Source organism: Panulirus ornatus, chromosome 39 (assembly GCF_036320965.1).
Source record: "Panulirus ornatus isolate Po-2019 chromosome 39, ASM3632096v1, whole genome shotgun sequence".
In the NCBI taxonomy this organism is placed as follows: domain Eukaryota; kingdom Metazoa; phylum Arthropoda; class Malacostraca; order Decapoda; family Palinuridae; genus Panulirus; species Panulirus ornatus.
In genome coordinates this window covers 6,384,211-6,409,424 of record NC_092262.1, presented here as the reverse complement: position 1 = coordinate 6,409,424, position 25,214 = coordinate 6,384,211, and the positions used below count along the sequence as shown (strand labels likewise).

Here is a 25,214-nt window from a genome sequence, read left to right as displayed (position 1 = left end):
TATATATATATATATATATATATATATATATATATATTGGAAAGGATCACAATTTTCCGCGTGATCAAGGATATTCCTATGAGTCCACGGGGGAAAATGAAACACGATAAGTTCCCAAGTGCACTTTCGTGTCATAATCACATCATCAGGGGAGACACAAGAGAGAAATGTAACAGTCAGCCGATATACAACGAAGAGACGTAAAAGGCTCCAATTCTTGTGGATATCTGCAGAACCAGAGTTCGCGAGGAAGTCGCATCTTTGCCAGCGCTTCTGTCAGACACCATCTCGAGACCCATGTGATTACGCGACCTGGCTCACCCTGACACTCCCCTGGTACACGACCCTCTCCCTCGCGAACCGTCAGCACTGAACACACACATCTGGCGTCTGTGGCTGGCGGTGTCACGCAGGGGATGGTTGAGACGAAAATAATTCGATGTAAAAGTATTTGAATTGTTTTTTTTTTTTTGTAAGATCCCTGCGAGAATATTGGCCAGAGGTTCACACGCCGGCGTTCTGTGTAGTCTAAAAGTCGTATTCTCGTGCTCAGGGGTTCGAACTTTCGTTCATCAGTCTCAGAGCGACGCGTTCAACCACACAGCCAGCAACCGTATGAATTCGTCATCGAATATTACAATATCACGTCATGTAACCAATATTCCAGAATATAGTGAATATCGCGTGTTGGGTTCGCAGCGGTTCCCCTTCAGGCAGTGGTTCTCCCGCAGCCAGTGGTTCTGCAGCCAGTGGTTCTCCCGCAGCCAGTGGTTCTGCAGGCAGTGGTTCTCCTGCAGGTAGTGGTTCTCCTGCAGGCAGTGGTTCTCCTGCAGGCATTGGTTCTCCTGCAGGCAGTGGTTCTCCTGCAGGCAATGGTTCTCCTACAGGCAGCTGAGGTCACCGATGCCCGGGGCCCGCCTCGCTGACCCTCGCGGCCACGCGTCCGTTTGTTTATTCTCGCACATCCTCCAACCCCCTCCTCCTCCTCCTTCTCCTCCTTCTCCTCCTCCTCCTCCTCCTTCTCCTCCTCCTCCTCCTCCTCCTCCTCCTCCTCCTCCTCCCACCATCCCCGAGTCGGATCTTCTCGTATGCTTTTATAAATGACATTTGAGTAAGGTGGCCGGAGTGTTTGTTTGTGCACTTGACCGGGCACTAAGGTAGATAAATGACCAGGGCTCATGTAGCAGGTTCGTGAGGTGGGGGAGGAGGAGGGCGAGCAGAGCTGTGTCAGGTGTATATATACAGCGGGTCCTGGAAGCTACCTGCCGCTGGTGTGTGGGGGGGAAGGGAGTCAGGAAGTGTTGTTTATATTCCCGCACTCACACGGACCTGGCTCCCCCCGCGTCAGGAAGTGTTGTTTATATTCCCGCACTCACACGGACCTGGCTCCCCCCGCGTCAGGAAGTGTTGTTTATATTCTCGGACTCACACGGACCTGGCTCCCCCCGCGTCAGGAAGTGTTGTTTATATTCTCGGACTCACACGGACCTGGCTCCCCCCTCGTCCGCCCGCGTCTGATCCTCAGTGGGACGCGGGACCAGTCCCGGACGCTTAGGAAACACTGAAAAAAGTACATAAGGGGAATCGTAATAGATACATTAAGTACTTTTTTTGTTTTAAGTGTTAGACGGCAAGTCCCCAATATCCGTCGACCAGCCCCGAGGAGAGGATGAACAGCTGGGTTGACTGCGGACCGACTGCCGCGACCAGGATTCGAGCCCTTACTTTTTTGATATGACATGGATTGCTGCAACCAGGATTCGAACCCTTGCTTTCTTGATATGACATGGATATCAGTATTCCCAGGAGTGAGGTGCATAGTACTGTACAATAATGCGGTACAGGATGTGGCCCGGAGCCTGCTTCCGGTACGCTGTGTAGGGGATCCCGGAACCTGTGTCTGGGAGGGTCACGTGCCACCTGGGACACTGGGTCGGTCATATGTGTCACCAGGACCTGGGTATATGTCACCAGGACCTGGGTATATGTCACCAGGACCTGGGTATATGTCACCAGGACCTGGGTATATGTCACCAGGACCTGGTCATATGTCACCAGGACCTGGGTATATGTCACCAGGACCTGGGTATATGTCACCAGGACCTGGGCCGTTCATATGTCACCAGGACCTGGGTATATGTCACCAGGACCTGGGGTAGGCCACATGTGTGAGCGCGAGAGATACATGTACCAGGTGAGGAGGTGTGGAGACGCCGGATCCCCCGCCGCTGCAGGGCGAGACCAGACGCCCTGGACGCCAGAACCCTCACCGCAGAGCTGTGTAGGAACCCTGCACCCTGAAGTATGACACGGCGGTGTGGAAGGTGAGGGAGGGGGCGTCTTACTTGCAGGAATGTGTATATACAAACATCAGTGTTTGGGGGGGATGGGTGGGTGAGAGAGTGGTCGTGCCTGCCTCTGGTCGTGTAGAGGAGCAGCATTGGACGACTACCCACCTCCCCCCGCTACCTCCCAGTGAGTGAGAGTGGTCGTGCCTGCCTCTAGTCGTGTAGAGGAGCAGCATTGAACGACTACCCACCTCCCCCGCTACCTCCCAGTGAGTGAGAGTGGTCGTGCCTGCCTCTGGTCGTGTAGAGGAGCAGCATTGGACGACTACCCACCTCCCCCGCTACCTCCCAGTGAGTGAGAGTGGTCGTGCCTGCCTCTGGTCGTGTAGAGGAGCAGCATTGAACGACTACCCACCTCCCCCGCTACCTCCCAACCCCCCCAGCCACCCTCCTTTAGAAAGGTGCTTGTGGGTTACCAAGTGGGCGGAGGGCTTTGCTTGGTCTGTTGGTCGTATTGTTATGGTCTGTATATCCTGGTGTTGGCGCCTCCATCTCCCCCACTCTCCCTCCTCCTCCTCTCCCCACCTCCTGCCCCTCTTCTCCCCATCTCCAGCCTCCCCTCGCCCCAAAGCCAGTAGGGCTTCCTCCCGTTATGGTACTATATTACACCACCTCCCCAGCTTCGTCATTTGGTCGTAATATCTATAGACGTGAAACGACTGCTGGTATTCGTTCCTGGAACTTGCGACGTCGCAAAGGGCTACGTTATGGGGCGAATTTACGAAAGGATATTAAGTTTGACTCTTGACGTCTTTAATGGATTAGTTTTATGAATAGCGCCAGTCACTGACATGATTGCAATAAGTATGCTTTTATAGTGGTAATTGGTTTATATATATATATATATATATATATATATATATATATATATATATATATATATATATATATATATATATATATATTCCTAAGAGTCCACGGGGAAAATGAAACACGATAAGTTCCCAAGTGCACTTTCGTGTAATAATCACATAATTTCCTGCGTTTGCGAGGTAGCGTTAAGAACAGAGCACAGAACCTTAGAGGGAATATCCTCACTTGGCCCCCTTCTCTGTTCCTTCTTTTGGAAAATTAAAAACGAGAGGGGAGGATTTCCAGCCACCCGCTCCCTCCTCTTTTAGTCGCCTTCTACGACACGCAGGGAATACGTGGGAAGTATTCTTTCTACCCTATCCCTAGGGATGTATACATATATATTCCTCTTTACGAAAGTATTCCTATTCAGCTGTTAAGAGCATAAAGTATTTCGCCGTAGAAAACACCTGTACATCTTTCTGAAGGTTTTACTGCAGTGGGTGAAAATTCGTAATAGGAAAATGTATGGAATTGAGGTTAGGTTGTCCAGTTTTCACTCGGCTCTGCTCTGTTTCCGTGCTGTGCGTGGGGGGAGCCACAAGGGGGCTTTGTGGACCAATCATACTGTCCGGGAAATAAATGGACTCGATTTATGAAGCAATTGTGTTGTGATGGTGTCCGATTAGGTTGTCATCGTGGGAGGGGATCCCTTCCAGTCTGATACATCGGGTGTAGCGGTTCGATCCTTGAGCATGACGGTGCGGTACTGGTTCGGGCGCGACGGTACGGTAGCCTTGGAAGTAGACGGTACGAACCGTGACATTATCGGTACGATACTTTAGCGCGGGACGGTACGGCACCTTGAAGTCAACGGTACGAACCGTGACATTAACGGTACGACACTTGAGCGCGGGACGGTACGGCACCTTGAAGTCAACGGTACGAACCGTGACATTATCGGTACGACACTTGAGCGGGATGGTACGGCCCTTGAACACGACGGTACGAACCGTGATATCATCGGTACGACACTTTAGCGCGACGGTACGGCACCTTGAAGTCGACGGTACGAACCGTGACATTAACGGTACGACACTTGAGCGCGAAGGTACGGCACCTTGAAGTCAACGGTACGAACCGTGACATTAACGGTACGATCCTTTAGCGCGCGACGGTACGGTAGCCTTGGAAGTAGACGGTACGAACCGTGACATTAACGGTACGACACTTGAGCGCGACGGTACGGCACCTTGAAGTCAACGGTACGAACCGTGACATTAACGGTACGACACGAGCGCGACGGTACGGCACCTCGGAAGTCAACGGTACGAACCGTGATATCATCGGTACGACACTTGAGCGCGACGGTACGGCACCTTGAAGACGACGGTACGAACCGTGATATCATCGGTACGACACTTTAGCGCGACGGTACGGCACCTTGAAGTCGACGGTAGGAACCGTGACATTAACGGTACGACACTTGAGCGCGACGGTACGGCACCTTGAAGTCGACGGTACGAACCGTGACATTAACGGTACGACACTTGAGCTCGACGGTACGGCACCTCGGAAGTCAACGGTACGAACCGTGACATTAACGGTACGACACTTGAGCGCGACGGTACGGCACCTTGAAGTCGACGGTAGGAACCGTGACATTAACGGTACGATCCTTTAGCGCGCGACGGTACGGCACCTTGAAGTCGACGGTACGAACCGTGACATTAACGGTACGACACTTGAGCTCGACGGTACGGCACCTCGGAAGTCAACGGTACGAACCGTGACATTAACGGTACGACACTTGAGCGCGAAGGTACGGCACCTTGAAGTCGACGGTACGAACCGTGACATTAACGGTACGATCCTTTAGCGCGACGGTACGGCACCTTGAAGTCGACGGTGCTGCCTGGGGGTAATAAAGATAACCTCCTTGAAGCACGACTGTGTACGACCCTTTGGGGTGATGATGACCTATAACCTCTGACCTGACCCTTAACGTGAAGGCAGAGCCCAGGTCACCATACCCAGGGGTCATAGAGCCGTGTTACAGGTATTATTAATCGTAACTTCAGCCTTAAGCAAGGTTGAATACATTTCGCGAAGTACAGTTGGGTACATCTTGAATTCATCTACAGCGAAAACAGACTAAAAAGAGTAAATTATAATGTAAAAATAGTAAATTATACTGTAAAAAGGGTGGATTATACTGTAAAAACAGTAAATTATAATGTAAAAAGGGTGGATTATACTGTAAAAACAGCAAATTATAATGTAAAAAGGGTGGATTATACTGTAAAAACAGTAAATTATAATGTAAAAACAATGAATTACACTGTAAAAAGAGTAAATTATAAAGTACATTATACTGTAAAAAGAATGAATTATACTGTGTCATTGGGGTTGTGTTGATTGCGTTCAATGATAGGGTTGGAGAGGGCAAGGCTTCGTGACAGAAGCAGATGTGCGAGGTGTATAGTGTGTGTGTGTGTGTGTTTCTGGTGCTGTGTTTGCGTGTGTGTGTGTGTGTGTGTGTGTGTGTGTGTGTTGATGCCTTGTTTACGTGTGTGTGTGTGTGCGCGCGTTTCTGGTGCTTTGTTTACGTGTGTGTGTGTGTGTGTGTGTGTGTGTGTGTTGATGCCTTGTTTACGTGTTTGTGTGTGTGTGTGTGCGCGCGTTTCTGGTGCTTTGTTTACGTGTGTGTGTGTGTGTGTGTGTGTGTGAGTAGGGGGAGGGGGGGATTTGGAAACACTCGTAACTAGGCTTAAAAAAATATTTCTTTGTATTGAGCGGTGTTCCTTCAGTCAAGGCTACGAAACACATGTGTTCTGTGCTTGTGTTGCTGTCTGTGCCTTGCATGTGTCTGTTGGAGATTGTGTTGGTGTTGGGAGAGCGGAAGGTGAATGTCTGGTGTTGGAGTTATGTGGGTGTTGGTGAAAGCGGGTGAAGAATGTTTTGATGTGGGAGTGAGGGAGGCGAGTGTGTGTCTTTTGTTGGAGAAAGCGGGAGGTGAATGTCTGAATGTTGGAGAGAGAGAGAGAGAGAGAGAGAGAGAGAGAGAGAGAGAGAGAGAGAGAGAGAGAACCGTGTGCTGGTGACCCGCTGCAAAGGGCGGGCTAATGACGGGGGGTTGCCCACACGTGTCCTGCATCCCCAAGCAAACATTAAATCCAGGTTGCATGAGCAAGCAGCCCCGGGCTGGTGTCTCCTCCCGCCACGCTCCGTTCCGCCCTCACGAGACCAATAGTTAACACAATGTGACATTTACACCCACCCTGCTTCTCCAACACTTAGACACTCGCCTCCCTCTCTCCAACATGGGACATTCACCTCTTTCTGTCCATCAAACATTTACCTCCTGCTTCTCCAACACTGGACACTCTCTCTCTCTCTCTCTCTCTCTCTCTCTCTCTCTCTCTCTCTCTCTCTCTCTCTCTCTCTCTCTCTCTCTCTGCCAAGCTTAGAAAGTCAAATTACAGACAGGCATTAAGTGTTTTGCATTCTTCCCCTTTGTTGTTTTGTAGTGTGAGACACACACACACACACACACACACACACACACACACACACACACGTGTCCCTCGTCTTTATGTATGATAACAATGATGGTAATAGGAATATATATATATATATATATATATATATATATATATATATATATATATATATATATATATATATATATATATATATATAATTTAAAAAGGCCATTTAACCAACCATAAACGCTTTTCTATACGTTTTTTGATACGAGTTTCTCTAGAAACATTCCTTCATAAATGGGGTTTTATGTGTATTTCTCTTCCTTTGATCCATCCGTCTGTTGGTGGAGAAGGATTTGAAACATGGACGTTCATGGCCGGGCGCGCGTTGGCCGGGTAACAAGCGTTTCGTTCTCGCTTTCCGGTCATGGCCGGATAGAGTGAGAGGTGTCTGAGGGGCCACGGGGGAAGACTGGACGGCCGCGGGGAGAGTAGATGGGTCACAGAGCTGACGGTCATCTAGATAGATAGGTCGATAAAAATGGCTGGAGTGATCGTTGTGAACGCCCGGTGAAACGAAAGCTTGACACACACACACTCTCCCTCAACGGTGTATACTAGAACTGACAGGGGTCTGTGTCACCGCTTCGTGGCGTGAGGCGAAGGTGTTTTGGCCTTGGGTGTGTTTGTGTGTGTGTGGGGTGGCGGCGATGGTGCTCGCTACCTCACGCCTGTAATGCATCGGACTCGCTGGGGGGGAAAGGTAGAATTGTGGGGATGTTTGTGGTAGGTGGTTAGTGAGAGAGAGAGAGAGAGAGAGAGAGAGAGAGAGAGAGAGAGAGAGAGAGAGAGAGAGAGAGAGTATAAGAAAGAGGTATAGGTTTGGTTGTGAGTATTTTAGGTTTGGTTTTGGGTATTTTAAGTTTGGTTGTGGGTATTTTAGGTTCGGTTGTGGGCATTTTAGGTTTGGTTGTGGGTATTTTAGGTTTGGTTGTGGGCATTTTAGGTTTGCTTGTGGGTATTTTAAGTTTGGTTGTGGGCATTTTAGGTTCGGTTGTGGGCATTTTAGGTTTGGTTGTTGTTATTTTAGGTTTGGTTGTGGGCATTTTAGGTTTGGTTGTGGGCATTTTAGGCTTGGTTGTGTGCATTTTAGATTTGGTTGTGGGCATTTTAGGTTTTGTTGTGGGCATTTTAGGTTTTGTTGTGGGCATTTTAGGTTTGGTTGTGGGCATTTTAGGCTTGGTTGTGGGTATTTTAGGTTTGGTTGTGGGTATTTTAAGTTTGGTTGTGGGTATTTTAGGTTTTGTTGTGGGCATTTTAGGCTTGGTTGTGGGTATTTTAAGTTTGGTTGTGGGCATTTTAGGTTTGGTTGTGGGTATTTTAGGCTTGGTTGTGGGTATTTTAGGCTTGGCCTTGGCCATTTGTATTTTCTAGGATTGGCTGTGGGCAGGCATCGCGTCCCGTCGCGCGATCGTCTCGGGTGTGGCCAGGTGTGGCGCTGTGGGCTTACGTTGGGGTTTGTGTGTGTGTGTGTGTGTGTGTGTGTGTGTGTGGTTATAAACTCCCTTCTCCACCCCCCCTCCAGAGTTGTGCGAGACATATGGTCTGTCCTCGTCCATATGCACGCGGCGACCTAACCTCACCCTCGCTGTCCCCCCTCCTTCCTGCACGCATGCAGTGACCCAACCTCATCCACCCAGAAGTGTGAGGTTCAGGCACACTTCTCTCCTCACCACCCAGAAGCGTGAGGTTCAGGCACACTTCTCTCCTCACCACCCAGAAGCGTGAGGTTCAGGCACACTTCTCACCACCCAGAAGCGTGAGGTTCAGGCACACTTCTCTCCTCACCACCCAGAAGCATGAGGTTCAGGCACACTTCTCTCCTCACCACCCAGAAGCGTGAGGTTCAGGCACACTTCTCTCCTCACCACCCAGAAGCGTGAGGTTCAGGCACACTTCTCTCCTCACCACCCAGAAGCGTGTGGTTCAGGCACACTTCTCTCCTCACCACCCAGAAGCGTGAGGTTCAGGCACACTTCTCTCCTCACCACCCAGAAGCGTGAGGTTCAGGCACACTTCTCTCCTCACCACCCAGAAGCGTGAGGTTCAGGCACACTTCTCTCCTCACCACCCAGAAGCGTGAGGTTCAGGCACACTTCTCTCCTCACCACCCAGAAGCGTGAGGTTCAGGCACACTTCTCTCCTCACCACCCAGAAGCGTGAGGTTCAGGCACACTTCTCTCCTCACCACCCAGAAGCGTGTGGTTCAGGCACACTTCTCTCCTCACCACCCAGAAGCGTGAGGTTCAGGCACACTTCTCTCCTCACCACCCAGAAGCGTGTGGTTCAGGCACACTTCTCTCCTCACCACCCAGAAGCGTGAGGTTCAGGCACACTTACCACCCAGAAGCGTGAGGTTCAGGCACACTTCTCTCCTCACCACCCAGAAGCGTGAGGTTCAGGCACACTTCTCTCCTCACCACCCAGAAGCGTGAGGTTCAGGCACACTTCTCTCCTCACCACCCAGAAGCGTGAGGTTCAGGCACACTTACCACCCAGAAGCGTGAGGTTCAGGCACACTTCTCTCCTCACCACCCAGAAGCGTGAGGTTCAGGCACACTTCTCTCCTCACCACCCAGAAGCGTGAGGTTCAGGCACACTTCTCTCCTCACCACCCAGAAGCGTGAGGTTCAGGCACACTTCTCTCCTCACCACCCAGAAGCGTGAGGTTCAGGCACACTTCTCTCCTCACCACCCAGAAGCGTGTGGTTCAGGCACACTTCTCTCCTCACCACCCAGAAGCGTGAGGTTCAGGCACACTTCTCTCCTCACCACCCAGAAGCGTGTGGTTCAGGCACACTTCTCTCCTCACCACCCAGAAGCGTGAGGTTCAGGCACACTTACCACCCAGAAGCGTGAGGTTCAGGCACACTTCTCTCCTCACCACCCAGAAGCGTGAGGTTCAGGCACACTTCTCTCCTCACCACCCAGAAGCGTGAGGTTCAGGCACACTTCTCTCCTCACCACCCAGAAGCGTGTGGTTCAGGCACACTTCTCTCCTCACCACCCAGAAGCGTGAGGTTCAGGCACACTTCTCTCCTCACCACCCAGAAGCGTGAGGTTCAGGCACACTTCTCTCCTCACCACCCAGAAGCGTGAGGTTCAGGCACACTTCTCTCCTCACCACCCAGAAGCGTGAGGTTCAGGCACACTTACCACCCAGAAGCGTGAGGTTCAGGCACACTTCTCTCCTCATACTTTGCCTATACCCAGCATGTCACCGCTGGATCAGTGAGCAGGGACGTGGATGGTCGATATATATCGTAATCATCTCATGACGTAAGAGAGAGAGGACGCCTGCAAGCGGCGTGAACGTCTTCGTGAGCGACAGCGACGGCGCGGTCGGGGAACATAGGCCCCCCCACAACCATATCGCCAGATCTATCGCGAAATGAATGTACGTTACTCGGGAAGTGGAGACACGAGAGGCGTGTATCTCCCTTGGCAAGTTGGTTAACTCTTTACGTATCTTCTTCGTGGGAGGGAGTGGTCAGGTGGCTTGCCGAAGCCGTGCTGAAGACGGGGGGTTCGGTTCCTCGATCGTGCGCCTCCCGTCGCCCGTATCTTGTGGCGTGTCGACCGGTCGTTTACGCCGTTATCCAGCGATGCCTCGGCGCCCACACGAAGCAGCCACCGCTTGGAGGCTGAGCAGACCTCCTGAGCACGACGGAACGACCCGTGAGCACGACGGTGCGACCTCCTGAGCACGATGGAGACCCGTGATCACCACAGAACGACCCCTGAGCACGACGGAACGACTCCTGAGCACGACGAAACGACCCTTGAACACTTGACCTCATACAATAACCTTACCGGATGTTTCTATTTATCCATTGTGTAATACTGTGAGCTAACTTGCCCTCGTATCGGGAATCGAACCCCGGGCGGACCTTCCGCGCGTGGTTCATAGCCAACAAAAACTGACCACTACACCACGGAAGCACGTTGATCGTGGGCACCAAGTGTACCGTATTGCCGTATGATCATTGGCTCATTAAGCACCATTTAACAGGAGTCAGTTGGGTTGGAGAACTCCCTGTGCTTGGTTGGTGACCTGTAATTGGCACAGTAGTGAGGGCACGAGACTGACCTTAAACGATACACCCTTAAGGTCAGTCCTCCGCACTGAACATGCACCATACCTGTTTTGTGAACTGAGGACAGACACGTCTACTGGCGATGTTCACGTCATATATATCATTGAGATGTTGTATATGGCGACCTAGATCTTGTTGAACTAATAAACACACACGTCGTGTGTTGAACTAGTAAATATACACACGACGTGTGTTGAACTATTAAACAAACACACGTCGTGTGTTGAACTATTAAACACACACACACGACGTGTGTTGAACTATTAAACAAACACATGTCGTGTGTTGAACTATTAAACACACACACACACGACGTGTGTTGAACTATTAAACAAACACATGTGTGTTGAACTATTAAACACACACACACGACGTGTGTTGAACTATTAAACAAACACATGTCGTGTGTTGAACTATTAAACACACACACACGACGTGTGTTGAACTATTAAACAAACACATGTCGTGTGTTGAACTATTAAACACACACACACGACGTGTGTTGAACTATTAAACAAACACATGTCGTGTGTTGAACTATTAAACACACACACACGACGTGTGTTGAACTATTAAACAAACACATGTCGTGTGTTGAACTATTAAACACACACACCATCGTGTGTTGAACTATTAAACACACACACGTCGTGTGTTGAACTATTAAACAAACACATGTCGTGTGTTGAGCTATTAAACAAACACACACGGCGTGTATTGAACTATTAAACACAGGTCGTGTTGGCCATGTAATTATACCGTGCATCCCCGGGTATTGAGGTTGGAGAGAGAGAGAGAGAGAGAGAGAGAGAGAGAGAGAGAGAGAGAGAGAGAGAGAGAGAGAGAGAGAACCCGGGCGTGTGTGTGTGGTGTTGGCCAACACTGCCACCACTGGGATGTTGTGGGGAAACTGTGTTATGTCAGAGAGTCGACCCAGATTATAAAGGTTCCAGAGCACCACACATTTTCCAGTGTGTGTGTGTGTGTGTGTGTGTGTGTGTGTTTAGTGGTCTGTGAATATCTCTCTCGGGGTCAAACGCTTCCTTTGTTCAAGTTATTTACCGCCACTTTCTTGTATAACAAGTGTGATTATGTGTGTCTTACACAGGTCGACCTCTCTCTCTCTCTCTCTCTCTCTCTCTCTCTCTCTCTCTCTCTCTCTCTCTCTCTCTCTCTCCTCTCTCTCTCTCTCTCTCTCGGGTCCTTGGGGGATCTGTGTATCTACGTAGCTCCTGTGAATTTCTCTCATGCGGTCATCATGGCAAAATCTCTCTCTATGTGTATATTTTTCAGTCCATCTGATGATGTTTGGTCTTATTCGCTCCAGGTTTTAAGTCCCTTCGTTTTGAGTGTTTATTATTTCTTCCCCGAAGTGCCGTGTGCTCCACAGTCATATACGTGTGTAACACTGTCTGGTGTTTGGATCTCAGTGGCACTGATATTTCGACCTTCACGCCACTGAATGTTATTCTTTCAATAGCTCGTATTAAGTCGACTGATGTGCCGCTCAACTGACGGAAATCCCTTATTAATAAGGTTAAGGATAGAGAGAGAGAGAGAGCTACGGAGGGAGTAAGGGAGAATATACATTGAGCGCTGGAGGATGTGTGGGAAGCCCCCGTTTTGAGAAGGGTTGGATGGTGGTGGTGGGCGATGATAGAGACAGGAGGAGAAAGAGTTCCAAAACTTAGCGGTGTAAGGAATGAAGCAGACGTCTTGGCGGTTATTTTTTTGTGAGGTATGAAGGTTAAAACTCATGGTTGTCAGACCCGTTATGACGTCTCTCTCTCTCTCTCTCTCTCTCTCTCTCTCTCTCTCTCTCTCTCTCTCTCTCTCTCTCTCTCTCTCTCTCTCTCTCTCTCTCTCTCACTCTCATTCCTCTTTTGTTTCAGTGAGCACCTTGAACGAGCGTAATGGAATTATTTCGTCAAAAGAGTTAAATAATGTGGGTCGATTACTTTTGGTTTCGAGAACTTGTGGTTTCTCGCCTTGAGGTGTTCTCTATTTGGCTCTCGACTGACCAGGGTCCAAGCATTTGGCCCTGGCATTGGTTCAGTTTTTCTGTGATTGCGTTGTTAGGTGCTAAAGCGAAAGGTATTGGATGAAAGCAGTTACGATCCCCCGTGTGTTGGCGTCTTTAGTCATCAGCCATTCCATTGTGTGCCCCTCACCTTTATCCTCTTGCAGAGTTAGCGGTCGGTGACCTGTTATGAAATGTACAGCCTCCTCCTCCTCCTCCTCCATCATCATCTTACAGCAGCCCCTCCTCATCAGTCTGCACTTCTGTGCATCGTTCCGGCTTGTGTTTGCCATTTCCCAGGTAGCGTGAGGCGATCCACATTCCCGCCTGGTCGAGTTGTCCGAAGTTCGACCCTGTCGGGTTTTGCTTCGGCAGCGCTGTGGCGCCGTCGAAGGGTATGAGAAGGTGCGATCGACTTCGTGGGTAGTGTGTGTGTGTGTGTGGGGTTGGGGGGTAGTTAGGAATGGTGATTTGAACTGCAGGATGGTAGTGATCCTGAATGGTCTGTCGTAGGGACCAGGATGGTTTGAGGACGCGATTGTGTTAGTTCAGTCTGCCACCCCGCGGGGTTTGTGGGTCATGACTCCATGGCGGGTTCCCGGCGTGGGTGTTTTTGTTTTCGTTTTACGAAGGAGCATTCGACATTAGTATCCCGTCTCCATCTATAGTGGTGGGTAAGGGAGGAGCCTTCTGCTGTACTGTCCTGTCTCCATCTATAGTGGTGGGTGGGGAGGAGCCTTCTGCTGTACTATCCTGTCTCCATCTATAGTGGTGGGTGGGGAGGAGCCTTCTGCTGTACTATCCTGTCTCCATCTATAGTGGTGGGTGGGGGAGGAGCCTTCTGCTGTACTATCCTGTCTCCATCTATAGTGGTGGGTGGGGAGGAGCCTTCTGCTGTACTATCCCGTCTCCATCTATAGTGGTGGGTGAGGGAGGAGCCCTCTGCTGTACTATCCCGTCACCATCTACATAGATCATCCTATGGTACGCTGGGATGCGCTGGTATTATATTATCCTCCCACGGGACATATATGTGTGTTATCTTGTCCCCTGTCTGGCTGGGGGTCAGAGATTTCTCCACATCTCCACAGGGACGACTTGGCCTGACATTAACCCATCTGTTTTTTTATTTTTTCCCAGGAGTTCATTTGCATGTTACGCCACAACCACCCTATCCACCCACCTCTCCTCCCACTACCACACTTGTCCCCCACTGGAAAAAAACACGGCTCTCTCTCTCTCTCTCTCTCTCTCTCTCTCTCTCTCTCTCTCTCTCTCTCTCTCTCTCTCTCTCTCTCTCTCTCTCTCTCCCTACCCCGCCAGGTACAAATGTAAAACTTAGTTTTAGATGCAGACGTTCATGTCTGCGGTCGCCAGTTGCGGTTTGCGCCAGCCCCGCGCTAAATTAAGAGAGAGTTGAACTAAGTCATTCTAAAGGAGCGCAAGTGATTAGATACACAGAGTAGAGACAGTATATTTTGCATGTTGAAAGACATTATTATTATTTTTTTTCTTTCATACTATTCACCATTTCCCGCGTCAGCGAGGTAGCGTTAAGAACAGAGGACTGAGCCTTTGAGGGAATATCCTCACTTGGGGTCTTCTCTGTTCCTTCTTTAGGTAAACTAAAAACGAGAGGGGAGGATTTCCAGCCTCCACCGCTCCCTCCCCTTTTAGTCGCCTTCTACGACACGCAGGGAATACGTGGGAAGTATTCTTTCTCCCCTATCACCAGGGATGGATTATTATTATTATTATTATTATTATTATTATTATTATCATTATCATTATTATTATTATCATTATTATTATTATTATTATTATTATTATTATTATTATTATGTCATTATTATTATTATTATTATCAGTATTATTGTTATTATTATTATTATTATTATTATTATTATGTCATTATTATTATTATTATTATTATTATTATTATTATTATTATCATTATCATTATTATTATTATCATTATTATTATTATTATTATTATTATTATTATTATGTCATTATTATTATTATTATTATTATTATTATTATTATTATTATTATCATGTCATTATTATTATTATTATTATTATTATCATTATTATTATTATCATTATTATTATTATTATTATCATTATTATTATTATTATTATTATTATTATTATTATTATTATTATCGTTATCATTATTATTATTATTATTATTATTATTATTATTATTATTATTATTATTATCATTATTATTATCATTATTATTATTATTATTATTATCATTATTATTATTATTATTATTATTATTATTATTATTATTATGTCATTATTATTATTATTATTATTATTATTATTATTATTATTATTATTATTATTATTATTATTATCAGTATTATTATTATTATTATTATTATTATTATTATCATTATTATCATTTATTATTATTATTATTATGTCATTATTATTATTATTATTATTATTATTATTATTATTATTATTATTATCATTATTATCATTTATTATTATTATTATTATGTCATTATTATTATTATTATTATTATTATTATTATTATTATTATTATCAGTATTATTATTATTATTATTATTATTATTATCATTATTATCATTTATTATTATTATTATTATGTCATTATTATTATTATTATTATTATTATTATTATTATTATTATCATTATTATCATTTATTATTATTATTATTATGTCATTATTATTATTATTATTATTATTATTATTATTATTATTATTATTATTATAGAAGCAGGGTACATGAAGCGACCAGGGATTTTAAAACCAGGGCATTATTGAGCGAGGTTTCAGTGTGGATGGTGAGGTCTGGTTTCGGTGTATTATACATGGCAGGTTGAGAATGGATGTGTGAGCAAGTGAGGCCATTTGTTAGTTTCTCTTGTCTGTTCCTGACGCTAACTTCCCTTAAGATGGGAAACAGTAAACATGTGTGGAAAACAATAATGGTATTATTATTATTATTATTATTATTATTATTATTATTATTATTAGTCCCCTGTTCTTAACGCTACCTCGCTAACGCGGGAAATGGCGAATAGTTTGAAAGATAGATTATTATTATTATTATTATTATTATTATTATTATTATTATTATAACTTATTATTATTCATTATTATTATTATTATTTGTTATCATTATGTTATTATTATTATTATTATTAGTAGTAGTAGTAGTAGTAGTAGTAGATGTATTTTTTATTGGCGTTATGATTATTCGGTTATTAGTAATCATTATTATTATTATTATTGTTATTATTGCTGTTTTTGACTTTGTTATTACTGACTAGCAAAGGCTATGACATCACTGATCTATGCTGTAGCCGGCAGGTTACAAAGGAATGGGTTCAGGGAGAGAGAGATGAGTGCTATGGGAAAAGGTCCGTAATAGCCCGTCCCACCGTAAGGCCAGACCTTCCACCTCCCTGCTGAACAGACCACACAGCCACACCCACCGCGCCACAGCCACACCCACCGCGCCACAGACACACCCACCGCGCCACAGACACGCCATCACGGGGTGGGGCTGGCCACACCCTCATGTACATTACAGTGTTCTCTGTAATGGGCGTTGGTGTGTGTGTGTGTGTGTGTGTGTGTGTGTATTCTCCACTTTAGGCGTTCAGCGGCAAATGGTTGTGTGTGTGTGTGTGTTTTGGTGGGGTGATTGTCTTACGCGCGCGCACAGACACACACACACACACACACACACACACACACACACACACACACACACACACACATGGACTGTGGCATTGCCGGCTCCCTGGGAGAGAGAAGAGAGGGGGTAGAGAAAGCGTATTTAAAACCCAGCCAGAATATTGGATATTGCAGGAGAAACTGTGTGTACCCGCCTTCAAATATCTCAAGAGATCTCTGGCCTCATCCATCTTCACGGAAGGAGTTAAATGCTTCTTGGAGGGAGAGCTGAGGAGGGAGGTGGCTCACGAAGGAGTTAAATGCTTCTTGGAGGGAGAGCTGAGGAGAGAGGTGGCTCACGAAGGAGTTAAATGCTTCTTGGAGGGAGAGCTGAGGAGGGAGGTGGCTCACGAAGGAGTTAAATGCTTCTTGGAGGGAGAGCTGAGGAGAGAGGTGGCTCACGAAGGAGTTAAATGCTTCTTGGAGGGAGAGCTGAAGAGGGAGGTGGCTCAGCGCGCTGACGCCCTCCGAGCGAGGCTGGTTCATTCATCGAGGCGCATTTCAGACGTTGCGCACGTTAATTAGGGGAAGAAGAGATGATAGGTCGGTTTTTATCCGCTGATTGAAAGGGTCACACAGGATGATGTATGTGAGGGATTTCTCAGCAAGAACGGTCACACTTCTCTTCTTGTGCGTCGGCAGAAACGTGTCTCCCTTGGGTCACGAGGGCCAGGGGTCTTTTGACTCGATCCCAACGGGGTCGGGTCGTAAGAACGAGGTCATCGTACCTCAAGGTCGCACTGTCGTGCTCGAGGGTCGTACCTTCGTGCTCAAGGGTCGTACCGTCGTGCTCAAGGGTCGTACCGTCGTGCTCAAGGGTCGTACCGTCGTGCTCATGGGTCGTGCCGTCGCGCTCATGGGTCGTGCCGTCGTGCTCAAAGGTCGTACCGTCGTGCTCAAGAGTCGTACCGTCGTGCTCATGGGTCGTACCGTCGTGCTCATGGGTCTTATCGTCGTACTCAAGAGTCGTACCGTCGTGCTCACAAGTCGTACCGTCGTGCTCAAGAGTCGTACCGTCGTGCTCAAGGGTCTTATCGTCGTACTCAAGAGTCGTACCGTCGTGCTCACAAGTCGTACCGTCGTGCTTACGGGTCGTACCGTCGTGCTCAAGAGTCGTACCGTCGTGCTCACAAGTCGTACCGTCGTGCTTACGGGTCGTACCGTCGTGCTCACAAGTCGTACCGTCGTGCTTACGGGTCGTACCGTCGTGCTCAAGAGTCGTACCGTCGTGCTCACAAGTCGTACCGTCGTGCTTACGGGTCGTACCGTCGTGCTCAAGAGTCGTACCGTCGTGCTCAAGGGTTGTAGGGTTCAGGATGAAGTCAAAGTCTTGTTGTTGTTTTTGTTTTACTACATATCACATGAGAAGTCAAAACTTGTGTATTTTCATTGTAGCTCAGTATGCGAAGTCAATATTTTTTTTTTTATTACACCATACGTGCTATGTGAAGTCAAAAACTCATGTATTTTCCTCAGTAGATCAACACACAAGGTCGAGACTTTCGTACGGTCGCTATAGATCACTACGCAGCGTCAGTATCATGCACATTTCCTCGTGGATTATGATAACGCGAAGTCGATCCTTTCCGTTTTTGAGCGTCGCGTTACGTAACGTTTGCTCGCGCCGCGACGCAGAGGTCAGGGGAGGGTCTCCCTACAAGAGGAGGAGGAGGAGGCTATTGGATGTAACAATCGTTTCTTGTGCAACTGCAGAGCAGCGGTGGGAGGAGAAGGAGGAGGAGGAGGAGCAGCTGTGGTGGTGAGGCCTCCATTGTCTGCTTCGCATCTGGACCCCACACGCTCTCCCTGCCTCCCCACACTCCCACACCCACCTTGTGTACCACATTTGTTAACCTCACTGTTCTTTCCCAGGTACTGTGTGTGTGTGTGTGTGTGTGTGTGTCTGTGTGTGTGTTTGTGTGTGTGTGTGTGTGTGTGTGTGTGTGAAATACTGTGTGTCTGTGTGTGTGTGTGTGTGTGTGTGTGTGTGTGTGTGTGTGATACTGGGTGTATGTGTGTAATTATGAACTCGTATGTGGATTGCTGGGTTTATATGTAGAATCATAGGTTTAGATTATGTAGTACTGAGTGTATGTATGTAATACTGTGTGTGTGTGTGTGTGTACACATCGTTGGTAGACTCAAATCGTGTACGTCTCTCGTCCTGCAGGTGTGGAGGCTGGCGTGGAGTGCGACCTGTGCGGGCCAACGTGTCTTCCTCGCCCGTGTGGCTCAGCGGCGACCCAGACCCCAGCGTCGCCCGCCCCAGCAACCCCAGGTCAGTCCCAGACACCTGTCTCCTCCCACAGTCTGCAGGCCTTGGGATCAACTGGTTCAGTCCCAAACACCTGTCTCCTCCGGTAGTCTGCAGGCCTTGGGATCAACCAATTCAGTCCCAGACGGTCCCGTCCCGCAGTCTGCAGGCCTTGGGATCAACTGGTTCAGTCCCAAACACCTGTCTCCTCCGGTAGTCTGCAGGCCTTGGGATCAACTGGTTCAGTCCCAAACACTTATCTCCTCCCACAGTCTACAGGCCTTGGGATCAACCGGCTCTCTCTTGACTTCCCCGACCGGCCTTGGCTGCCTCCGTGACCGTGAGAGTCTGTGTATACCTTGAACACGACGGCACAACCCTTGAGCACGACGGTACGACCCTTGAGCACGACGGTACGACCCTTGAGATTGACCTGCACGATAGTACGACCCTTGAGCACGACGGTACGACCCTTGAGATTGACCTGCACGATAGTACGACCCTTGAGCACGACGGTACGACCCTTGAGATTGACCTGCACGATAGTACGACCCTTGAGCACGACGTTACGACCCTTGAGATTGACCTGCACGATAGTACGACCCTTGAGCACGACGGTACGACCCCTGAGATTGACCTGCACGATAGTACGACCCTTGAGCACGACGTTACGACCCTTGAGATTGACCTGCACGATAGTACGACCCTTGAGCACGACGGTACGACCCCTGAGATTGACCTGCACGATAGTACGACCCTTGAGCACGACGGTACGACCCCTGAGATTGACCTGCACGATAGCACGACGCTTGAGCACGACGGAACGATCCTTTGAACACGACGATACGACCCCTTTTTTTTTTTTTTTTTTACCCAACCTGGCGATTTTATTGGGTTATTCCGTCGTGCTCAAGGGCCTAAGTATCTTGTTCAAGGGTCGTGCCGTCGTGCTCAAGGGTCGTACCGTTGTGTTCAAGGGTCGTAATGTCGTGTTCAAGGGTCGTACCGTCGTGCTCAAGGGTCGTGCCGTCGTGCTCAGGGTAGTGACGGGGAGTTAAGGAGTGACTGTGTTAGTGTACACAACAGCGAACCATTGTTTACCGTAGATGTGCAAGAAGACGCCTATCTCTTATATCACACACACACACACACACACACACACACACACACACCAGGCTTTTAATACCATGTAGGACACGGCATCCCACATCCGTGCATTGGTGAAAACACCGCTTTTGCTCGAGGTGACCTCTCGTTATATATATATATATATATATATATATATATATATATATATATATATATATATATATATATATATATATATATTATTTTGCTTTGTCGCTGTCTCCCGCGTTTGCGAGGTAGCGCAAGGAAACAGACGAAAGAAATGGTCCAACCCCCCCCCCCCCGTACACAATGTATATACATACACGACCACACACGCAAATATACATACCTGTACATCTCAATGTACACATATATATACACACACAGACACATACGTATATGCCCATGCACACAATTCACACTGTCTGCCTTTATTCATTCCCATCGCCACCTTGCCACACATGGAACAATATATATATATATATATATATATATATATATATATATATATATATATATATATATATATATATATATATTTTTTTTTTTTTTTTTTTTTTTTTTTCATACTATTCGCTATTTCCCGCGTTAGCGAGGTAGCGTTAAGAACAGAGGACTGGGCCTCTGAGGGAATATCCTCACTTGGCCCCCTTCTCTGTTCCTTCTTTTGGAAAATTATAAAAAAAAAAACAAGAGGGGAGGATTTCCAGCCCCCCGCTCCCTCCCCTTTTAGTCGCCTTCTACGACACGCAGGGAATACGTGAGAAGTATTCTTTCTCCCCTATCCCCAGGGATATATATATATATATATATATATATATATATATATATATATATATATATATAGAGAGAGAGAGAGAGAGAGAGAGAGAGAGAGAGAGAGAGAGGTAAGGAAAGATAGGTATGTACTATATCACTCGGGAGTCAGTCATTGTTCTTGGTATTCTCTCTCTCTCTCTCTCTCTCTCTCTCTCTCTCTCTCTCTCTCTCTCTCTCTCTCTCTCTCTCTCTCTCTCTCTCTCTCTCTCTCTCTCTCTCTCTCTCTCTCTCTCTCTCTCATCAACTCAGCAAACGCAAGCGAGATACACACGGCCAACAGCTTGTAAGACGTACGTACTTACCCTATGCGCTGTTGCCGTATACATGAGCCCCCACCCAGCTCAGATAAAACCTTCCTTGCAAATATTAAGTCATAACTATGTATACACAGAGCGCCACGTATGGTAGAGTGAAGGAAATTTCAAGATCGTGCTGGGGAAGAGCGTTGCAAGGGCGAGGTAGTATTGAACTATAGATGGCAGCGTTTTACAAGAAATGGAACATCATATCGGGACTTGCAGTGACACGCAAGGAGGGAGCGAACTTTTAAGTCAGGCAGGTGTGTGGGATGATACGAAAATGGACATGAAGTGTGAAGAAAATCTATTGTGGACGATCGATACAAAAAAGGAGGAAGAGGGTAAAGTGTTGACACGACAAACACAGGTTTAGAATAGACCTTCACCAGTTCTGGGTTGAATTGTTAAATAAATGCTTCCTCGTATGTGAGTCGTTCCTCAGATGAGGGCCTAACGCTGCGTCGGTTAAATGTTGGAGATTTGATGAACGATGTGGTTATGAAGGCTAAAGATTCACTGGTTTGTTCTTACTGGGTGGTTTGGCTCGGTATATTGTGGTTCTAAGCCTCTCGATGAACAGGGTCGTCAAGGCTGCCATCTTCGCGGTTTACACGCCAGTCGAAATGAAATCAACCCGAACACATGCTTCAGGTGTTCGAAATGGTCTTACGGCCATACACGCTGTCTCACTGCATGTATGGCTCTCTCCCTACTGCAGTAAGATCGTCCATATATATATTAGAAATTAGTCCACCCCATCGACAATGGCAGTGTCGTAGATGCGACGGGAAAGCCAGAATAGGGAAGGTTAGCGAGAAGATCCTAACCCTCACAACTTGTGAAAGGGTGTTCCTTTTGAAACGATTAAGGGTCAGCCGAGACTCACGAGTTAATGAGAACAGTGAGCAGTGAGTGAGGGAAGGGAAATTATTCACTGGCTCAGCCAAGGTTGGGATCCATTGTGGCTCGTAATGACAAGGCAGACCCTGGCGGGCGTCATGAGAGAGGGACGATTTGAGACGCAAGGCCTCGTAAGAGCAGACCCTGAGTCACACCTGTTGACCTAATGGGAAAGGAACGTGAGACGCTCTCTCTTGATTTGAATTAGAATTAGACCGGATTAGAAGTGTCCTGTTGGGTGGTATAGCCTGAGGAGAGGATGGACATTAGAACATCCATTCGTTAGCCCTGATGGTAAAGTTTTAATTTCTTGAAAAGACGGAAGGAGCTTTCCAAGACTTGGTTGCACGAATGGTGTTATAGAATGTAGTGAAGAAGTCGAGGTATGAGTCGAGAATTACTTTGTAGGAGGTTGAGGTTGCAGGCGGTCGACCGTTCAGCTCACGGACTTTGAGTGGTCGAAAATATGTGTGTATTGAGGAGAATTTTGTGTCTAAATTCACCTTTTAACAGCGGAGGTGAGGTCAGTGTGTGTGTGTGTGTGTGTGTGTGTCATCAGTGGAGCCACCGTGGTGGAGTGGTGGAGCGCCGTTCCGGTCATCAGCCACAGAGCCACACGCCCCTGGTCGGAGGTGGTGGTTGACCAATATGGAAGGACAACTGACGCAACCCGGGCACGTTAGAGAGCAGACCTTAAGCGCCTGGCCTGTGAACGGTCTTAATCACTAATGACTTAAGGGTCAAAGTGTTGAAGACAGCCACTGAGACTTAAAGCTCAATGTTGTTAAGTATATATATATATATATGTATAGGGAGGTGAATGCAAGAGTTTTGGAAAGAGGGGCAAGTATGAAGTCTGTTGGGGATGAGAGAGCTTGGGAAGCGAGTCAGTTGTTCGCTGATGATACAGCGCTGGTGGCTGATTCATGTGAGAAACTGCAGAAGCTGGTGACTGAGTTTGGTAAAGTGTGTGAAAGAAGAAAGTTAAGAGTAAATGTGAATAAGAGCAAGGTTATTAGGTACAGTAGGGTTGAGGGTCAAGTCAATTGGGAGGTGAGTTTGAATGGAGAAAAACTGGAGGAAGTGAAGTGTTTTAGATATCTGGGAGTGGATCTGGCAGCGGATGGAACCATGGAAGCGGAAGTGGATCATAGGGTGGGGGAGGGGGCGAAAATTCTGGGAGCCTTGAAGAATGTGTAGAAGTCGAGAACATTATCTCGGAAAGCAAAAATGGGTATGTTTGAAGGAATAGTGGTTCCAACAATGTTGTATGGTTGCGAGGCGTGGGCTATGGATAGAGTTGTGCGCAGGAGGATGGATGTGCTGGAAATGAGATGTTTGAGGACAATGTGTGGTGTGAGGTGGTTTAATCGAGTAAGTAACGTAAGGGTAAGAGAGATGTGTGGAAATAAAAAGAGCGTGGTTGAGAGAGCAGAAGAGGGTGTTTTGAAATGGTTTGGGCACATGGAGAGAATGAGTGAGGAAAGATTGACCAAGAGGATATGTGTGTCGGAGGTGGAGGGAACGAGGAGAAGAGACCAAATTGGAGGTGGAAAGATGGAGTGAAAAAGATTTTGTGTGATCGGGGCCTGAACATGCAGGAGGGTGAAAGGAGGGCAAGGAATAGAGTGAATTGGAGCGATGTGGTATACCGGGGTTGACGTGCTGTCAGTGGATTGAATCAAGGCATGTGAAGCGTCTGGGGTAAACCATGGAAAGCTGTGTAGGTATGTATATTTGCGTGTGTGGACGTATGTATATACATGTGTATGAGGGTGGGTTGGGCCATTTCTTTCGTCTGTTTCCTTGCGCTACCTCGCAAACGCGGGAGACAGCGACAAAAAAAATATATATATATATATATATATATATATATATATATATATATATATATATATATTTCATGCTGTTCGCCATTTCCCTCGTTAGAGAGGTAGCGTTCAGAACAGAGGACTGAGCCTTTGAGGGAGTATCCTCACTTGGCCCCCTTCTCTCTTCCTTCTTTTGGAATATTGAAAACGAGAGGGGAGGATTTCCAGCCCCCCGCTCCCTCCCCTTTTAATCGCCTTGTACGACACGCAGGGAATACGTGGGAAGTACTCTTTCTCCCCTATATATATATATATATATATATATATATATATATATATATATATATATATATATATATTTGCCTTTTCTCTCATTTAACTCCCTCCAAAATAAATACAAAAATCGATGAATAAATAAAGTTCTGGTTGAACAAAATGGTTGAACACCAGTATAAAACAGTGTTTCACACTGGACAAACATTTCATCATTAACGAACACAAATGGTCCCTCGTTACACACCCCTGCACCACAATTGTTGAATCCCATCAGACCAGCTTTTACACACACACACACACACACACACACACACACACACACACACACTAATGCGACAGAGTCTTCAATAATACATTTTCCCTCAGATCTCCAAAAGAACCTTCAACTATACACTTTCACTCGCGTCTCCAACACATGATACATACGGAACCTTCAACACCGTATGTTTACATTTCTAGCCTCACCTCCAACAGACGATGCAGACCAGACTCTAGTAAAAATCCAGGTTTTGGAAAGGTTCGAACCCTTCCACCACACCGTAAGCGGGCTGGCGGCGCGACGGGTGGCGTGGGGACGAGGCGGGTACAACCCTTTCATTTAAAACCCAACCCTTGGCATCGAACACATATTCCTGCAGATCAAACCCTCACGAGGAATTTCTTTTGTGTGTGTGTGTGTGTGTGTGTGTGTGTGTGTGTGTGTGTGTTTGAGGCGTTGTATGTCGCCCTCAGTTCACAAGTATTATCCGAAAAGAGAGATACTGAGGGATGATCTTTGCCTGGTGGATAGTTTATATATGTATATATTCCTATGAGTCCACGGGGAAAATGAAACACGAAAAGTTCCCAAGTGCACTTTCGTGTAATAATCACATCATCAGGAGAGACACAAGAGAGGAATATAACAGTCAGTTGATATACATCGAAGAGACGAAGCTAGGACGCCATTTGGTAAACATGTGATTGTTTACCAAACGGCGTCCTAGCTTCGTCTCTTCGATGTATATCAACTGACTGTTATATTCCTCTCTTGTGTCTCTCCTGATGATGTGATTATTACACGAAAGTGCACTTGGGAACTTTTCGTGTTTCATTTTCCCCTTGGACTCATAGGAATATCTTGATCACGCGCAAAATTGTGATCCTTTCCAATATATATATATATATATATATATATATATATATATATATATATATATATATATATATATATAT

General features: G+C 46.8%; 1 protein-coding gene across 12 annotated transcripts in view; it reads left to right on the top strand.

The window, feature by feature from the left end:
* The window catches only part of LOC139761067 (uncharacterized), a 388,802-nt gene that overhangs the window by 294,895 nt on the left and 68,693 nt on the right, over positions 1 to 25,214 (top strand). For all 12 annotated transcript variants that reach the window (XM_071684876.1, XM_071684875.1, XM_071684874.1 and 9 more), the window contains one exon: positions 18,701 to 18,808. In XM_071684876.1, coding sequence (XP_071540977.1) covers positions 18,701 to 18,808 — 108 coding nt within the window. The remainder of the gene's footprint in view (positions 1 to 18,700; positions 18,809 to 25,214) is intronic.